The sequence below is a fragment of the Malaclemys terrapin genome, chromosome 11 (genome assembly GCF_027887155.1).
Source record: "Malaclemys terrapin pileata isolate rMalTer1 chromosome 11, rMalTer1.hap1, whole genome shotgun sequence".
In the NCBI taxonomy this organism is placed as follows: domain Eukaryota; kingdom Metazoa; phylum Chordata; order Testudines; family Emydidae; genus Malaclemys; species Malaclemys terrapin.
The window spans coordinates 11444514-11451155 of NC_071515.1; the positions used below are offsets into that span (position 1 = coordinate 11444514).

The 6642-nt window shown below is 53.8% G+C and overlaps 1 protein-coding gene across 1 annotated transcript; it reads left to right on the forward strand.

Annotated features, from left to right (window-relative positions):
- Nucleotides 1-5093: 5093 nt before the first annotated feature.
- LOC128845536 (uncharacterized) lies at nt 5094-6353 on the forward strand. The gene has a single exon (XM_054044333.1). It carries the CDS (start codon nt 5094-5096, stop codon nt 6351-6353), a length of 1260 nt encoding a protein of 419 aa, XP_053900308.1.
- The last annotated feature ends 289 nt before the right edge of the window (nt 6354-6642 follow it).

The window sequence follows — 6642 nt, forward strand, 5'->3', positions numbered from 1 at the left end:
ACCCTTTACAGGTAAAAGGATTTTGGAGTCTCTGGCCAGGAGGGATTTTATAGTACTGTACACAGGAGAGCTGTTACCCTTCCCTTTGTAGTTATGACACCCCCTTAGTCATCTCTTTTCCAAGCTGAACAGTCCCCATCATTTTTATCTCTCCTAATATGGAAACTGTTCCATATAGTTAATAATTTTTATTTCCCTTCTCTGTACCCTTTCCATTTCTAATATTTCTTTTTTGAGATGAGGCAACCAGAACTGCACAGAATATTCAAGGTGTTGGTGTACCATGGATTTTTACAGTGGCACTGTGATATTTACTATCTTTTTATCTATACCTTTCCTAATAGTTCCTAACAGTCTGTTAGTGTTTTTGACTCCTGCTGCGTGTTGAGTGGATGTTCTCAGAGAACTATCCACAATGACACAAAGATCTCTTTCTTGAGTGGTAACAAACCTAGTCATTTTGTATGTATAGTTGGGATTTTGTTTTCCAATGTGCATTACTTTGCATTTATCAACTTTGAATTTCATCTGCCATTTTGTTGCCCAGACATCCAGTTTTGTGAGATGCCTTTGTAACTCTTCGCAGTCTGCTTTGGACTTACCCATCTTGAGTAAATTTGGTATCTTCCGCAAACTTTTCCATCTCACTCTTTTTCCAAATCATTTATGAATATGTTGAACAACACTGGTCCCAGTTCAGATCACTGTGGGATCCTAATTTACCTCTGTCCATTGTGAAAACTGACCATTTATTCCTACCCTTTCTCTCTATCTTTTAATCACTTACTGATCCACAAGAGGACCATTCCTCTTATCTCATGACTGCCTAATTTGCTTAAGAGCCTGTAGGGGACAGGTTGTGGAAGCTTGGCGAGGAGCTAAGTGGCGGACTGAGTATGTGACCGAATGCGAGCGGAAGATGCAGGCTTTGTAGTTGAAGGCCATGCAATGAACTTTGTTCGGCAGACCCTGCCAAAATGTAGTTTAGTATAGTTCAGCATGTTTTTGTCTGTAAACAAGTTAGCTTATATAATGAGTACGATTTATGAATGAAATGAATGTAGCCAGCTGTTGACCCCATGTAACCTTGAGATAAGCATGGGGGGATATAGCATTGCAGCGGACTCCCTTCAGTGGAGTCCTGCCTGGCCAGCTGTCCTGGACTGTCAGAATCCCCCACAGCCCCTCCACGCGCCTCAGGGACTCTCTGCGCAGCTTGGAGTGTAAGTTCTTCCTTCAGTAAATCCTTGCTTTTTACTCTCAGGCACTGAGTGTCATTCTTTCGCCGGTATCACAACCCCCCCTTGCAGGCACAATTGGCATCACGAACAGGATACCGGTGTGAGAATGCCTCTTTGGGGGAGGAAGGATAAGGGGGAGGGAGAGAGCTGCATCCCCGGGTGGCCCACCACGGGACGGTGGGCTCCGGTGGCTCATAAGCTGGCGGGGATGGTTGCCCCCACCGCATGGCTGGAGCTTGAGCAGGAGCTGGGGCTTACCCTAGTTAGGCTGGAGGAGCTGATATCCAAGCTTCGGGTGGATAAAGCAGGACCCGCAGAGCGTAAAGCAGGGAGAGACCTGGGATGGGTTTTCCTGACTGCACTCCGCGCGGTGGACGAGGCGCTGCTGGTTCAGCGCCAGAGGATAGGACAGTTAGAGGCTGATTTGCAGCAAGCAAATGAGGCATGTTCACTGACCCAGGAGGTCATCACTGGTACAGCTGAATGGGCCGAGTGGTTGGAGCACCGATGCACAGTCATGGCGGCTCGCATTGTGAACCGCCGGCGGCGAAAGAGAGGGTGGCAGGATGTGCGCCCCCTCGCCATACGTGCACTGGTGCGCAAAACCGATTGGGACCCAGAGATCTGTGATGGGGACATCTGGGAGACAAGTGAAGATGAGTCCCCTGGGGAGGGGGACGACAGGAAGACGGGGCTCTACCCATAACTGAGGCCCGTTGTCGAAACGCGGTATGAGGGGCCGCACAGGGATAATGATAATATGATGGGAAGGAATACTATCCGGGAATTTAAATCCTCTGAGATACAGGACTTCATGCAGCGTTTCAAGCAGCGCCCCAAAGAATCGCTGCTGGCGTGGCTGCTCCGATTGTGGGATGAGGGGGCGAACGCGATTACCCTTACCCCCGCTGAGCTAGGCAGGATGGGCTCGCTGACCACAGACCCCCTCCTTCGTAAGAGCCTTAAGGCAGGGGCCGCCACGACGACGGACTTTCCATATCCTTCCCTTATGTCATGGTTAACCATGGCTATTAAGACCATTTGGAGTTTGCCCACAGACATGGATGACAAGTTAAAGCAGTGGGCTTCCATCCCAGAGGGGGTTAGCCAGCTCCGACAGCTGGGAATGCTCACCGGCATATCTGCCGAGGACTTTGAAGGGCCTGAAGCTGTGGAGCTGACCCGCACCATTCGTACCCGGCTCCTGCGGAACGCCCCCCCCACCACCACCTGAAGGCAATGATCCTCCCGATGGTTGGAGGGGCCATAGGATCGGTGGGTGATGCGGCACAGCTCATGATGCAATTGACCGAGATTGATGGTATGATGAAAACCACCAAGCCGTGGCAGGTGAACGTAAAGCAAAAGGAGAGGGTTAGCAGCAACACTATGTTCAAAGACTTACTGAAAGCGGGGATCCCCTTAGAGGAGGTAGATGGGAAAACCAACGCTGAGCTGTTAAGGCGCTGGTTACAGCTCAAGCCGGAACAGCGCACCAAGGACAAAGGGGGGCCCCAACACAAGGCAGATGGCACCCCTCAGCGGGCACAACCGTCTGCCCCGCGGACTATGTTGAGTGGAAGCTGCTCGCCCAATACTGACGGGGTGGCAGGTCCCCCCCTGGCTCGCCCCTTGGAAGTGAGACGGTTTGTAGGGGGGGGGACCACCGCCCTTATGTCCCAGTAGAGATCTACTGGCCTAGCGGGGGGTGGCAACAAGTGATGGCTCTTGTGGACACGGGAGCGGAGGTGACTATACTGCATGGCACTCCGCTCTGTCGGGGCCGGTCAGTAATGGTGAGCGGCCTCAGAGGGGCGGATGTTTGGGCCGCGCCAATGCAGTTAAGGCTGGCCATTAGAAAAGCCCCTCCCATGCGGGTCACCGTTCTGATCGCTCCCATTCATGAGTACATATTGGGCATAGATCTCCTCCGAGGGCAAACCATAGACACTCAGTGGGGACCCTTTTCCTTTGGGCACCCACTGTATGTCCGAGCAGTCGTAACCATGCTGCGAGGGCATCCACGATGGGACCCCGTGGTGCTTCCAACCCCTACCACGGTAGTCAATACCAAACAGTATCGGATACCTGGTGGGCACGAGGAGATAACTGCCTCCGTTAAAGTATTGCTCCAGGAGGACATCATCCGTCCCACCATGAGTGCGTTCAACAGGCCAATTTGGCCAGTCCGCAAAAAGGACGGAACCTGGCGCATGATGGTCGACTACTGCAATTTGAACAGGGTCACCCTAATCCTAAGGGCGGCAGTTCCCAACATGGTCTCCATCATGGAGCGACTCGCAACGCGAGTAGGGCAGTGGCATGTGGTAGTGGACTTGGTGAATGCCTTCTTTTCCATCGCCATTGCCCTGCAGAGCCAAGATCAATTCGCCTTTACGTGGGAGGACCGGCAGTATACGGTCTCCATGCTGCCCCAGGGCTATTAACACAGCCCTATCATCTAACCATCAGTTGGTTCGCCGAGACCTGGAGCAGGTGGCTCTCCCAGAGGGGGTGGTTTTGGAACACTACATTGATGATGTTCTACTGAGCGGGCCCCACGAGACGGCACTGTCTGAGGCTAAGAACAATGTTTTGCAGGTCTTGGCAGCCAGGGGATGGGCCGTCAACCCCAGTAAGATCCAGGGATCCAGCCAGGAGGTGATCTTCCTGGGCATACTTTGGTCAGGGCCTCAATGTAAAATCCCACAGAAGGCCATTGAAACAATTACCCACTTCCCAGAGCCCACTAATGTAAGCCAAGCCCAAACTTTCTTGGGCCTTTTAGGATACTGGCGCACATTTATTCCCCATCTAGGGTATATCCTGCAGCCCATACCAGCAGTAGTCCAGAAGAAAGCCACATTTAGTTGGGGAGCCAAACAGCATGCTGCATTCCAACTGGCTAAAGAGGCGCTCAGCCAGCATGCAGTACTGAGCCCAGGTAAATGGGGCACCCCCTTTGAACTTGAGGTAACGGTAGTTGACCACGTGGCCTCATGGAGGCTATGGCAGCAAGCCTCGTCTCAGAAGGAGCCCATAGGGTATTGGTCACGATCCCTACGAGGCTCAGCTGAACGGTATACGCCCCTCAAACAGCAGCTGCTTGCAGTAGTATGGGCCCTCCAGCAAACTGAGCCCATAACAGGCGTGGAGCCTGTGAAGGTGCGTACTCCGCTTCCAATTATGGGTTGGGTCCGGGATGAGAGCCCGCTTACGTGGACTGGAGTAGCCCAGGCGCAAACCCTATGGAAGTGGAAACACTACCTGCAGCTCTGTATGCAAATGACCCAGGTGAATATTACTGATACTCATGCACAACTCCTAGGTGCTGTCACCTTCGAGGAACTGCCCTCTGAAGGGCAGCATGCCTATGCCCCCCCAGTCGAGGTACCTCAGCCGCCCTGTGTGGAGGCCCCTCCCTACGCCGCCTTAACTGAACAACAACGAGAAGCCGCGTGGTTTACTGATGGATCGGCTTCATATAGGGGAGCAGAACGCTGGTGGCGAGCGGCCGCGTACAACCCCTGCCTCGAGGAAATACTGTTTGAGACCAGCCCCGGCCTGTCTAGCCAGTGGGCCGAGCTATGGGCAGCATTTATAACCATCACCGAGAACCCAGGGCCCCTCTTTATATATACAGATAGCTGGGCAGTCTACAAAGGCATGATGCAATGGATGGCCGTCTGGCATGCGGCTAGCTGGAAGGTACATGACAGACCCCTTTAGGGGTACGACATGTGACCTGCAATCTGGGATCCCTGTAGTCAGAGGCCCGTTGCTGTTCGTCATGTAGACGCCCACTTGATAGGGGAAGCAGACGAGGCCCGGTTCAACAGAGAGGTAGATGACATGGTTACAGTCTACGCAGTAGCTGCCCCCGGCCTGGCCGAGTGGATACACCAAAAGAGCAGTCACCTGGGGGGGGAAAAGGCAATGCAATGGGCCACCGATCGTGGGTTGCAGACTACGATCGGTGCGCAGCAGGACGCCCGTCAGCACTGCCCCCAGTGTACGAGGCTCTCCCCCCAGCGCTTGAAAACAGAGAAGGGGTACCTGAAGCGAGGCCAAAGACCTGGGGAGGTATGGCAGGTGGACTACATTGGCCCGCTGCCTAAAAGTCAGCGGCATAAGTACTCGCTGACTGCAGTAGACACGTATTCTGGCCTGCTCTTCGTATACCCGTGCGCAAGTGCTACACAGGAGCAGACTATAAAGGAGTTAGAGGAACTTATCCTCTATTACGGCTCCTCCGTTGAAGTGCAGAGTGATCAGGGAACCCATTTCACGGGGATGGAAGTAAGAGAATGGGCTAGGGGGCGAGGAATCGTGTGGGGGGTTCACATTGCATACCACCCACAGGGCGCAGGGCTCATTGTGCGCATGAACAGTTTGCTTAAAGAGCAGTTACGCAAACTGTCCCCCACTGACTCCCTGGCTGGATGGAGTCGTACCCTCCACCAGGCTGCAGCCGTGCTCAATGACCGTCCACTATATGGCTCCACCCCGTATGCCAGGTTTAAGGGGGAGGTCATCGAGCGGCCCTGTGTGCTGCGAGTGCAGCGTTTTCATCCACAAGCCCAACTCCCCATTCGGGCCACCCCGGGAAGTGCTGGTCTTGATCTACAGGTCCCAGAAGAGAGCCTCACCATGCAGCCTAATAGCCAAAACCTCGTGAGTATTGGCTTAGCCATTGGGCTCCCACAAGGCTATTATGGGCGCATTGCCCCACGCAGTAGCCTGGCCCTCAAGGGCATAGATGTGGCGGCGGGAGCAATCGACGCTGACTACATGGGGGAGGTTAAGGTGCTTTTGGTACACAATGGCCCGCAGGCAATAGCCCTCTCCCAAGGCGAGCAGGTTGCACAGCTGATTTGCAAGTGCATTGGATTGCCTGATGTGCAGGAAGTGGAGGCGCTTATGCCCACTACTCGAGCAGGGGGGTTCAGCTTGACTGGGCGTGCAGTTTGGGTCCATGACCCCACCAAGCATAACCCGCTTGAAGGGGAAATCCTAGCCAATGGCCCCGGGGATACTCACCTCGTGTTGCTAAAAGGGGAAGACGCCCCAATTTATGTGCCCTCTAAGCATCTTTCTTCCAGGCAACCATGACCGCTGCATTGCAGTTTGCACAACCCCGTGGAGCACCCCAGGCACGCCACCCGAAGACCAAAACCTGTGTGATGTTCCTGAGACATGCTTTCTACAGCCTAATCCTTGAACTAGGTTTGATTGCGACTGGTGCCCAAGCCACATGGCACCACAATTCCACTGTCCAGTGGATGCAGTCAGTGGCACTAGCAGGTAACAAGTCGTACTGCTGGTACTGCGCACACACACCCCAATTGGCAAGCACTGGCATCCCATGGGCTGCAGTGCCGTGGGATGAATCCTGGGCCCT

Coding starts and splice junctions, on each gene's coding strand:
- LOC128845536 (XM_054044333.1), top strand. CDS start 5,094: ATGGTTACAGTCTACGCAGTAGCTGCCCCCGGCCTGGCCGAGTGGATA.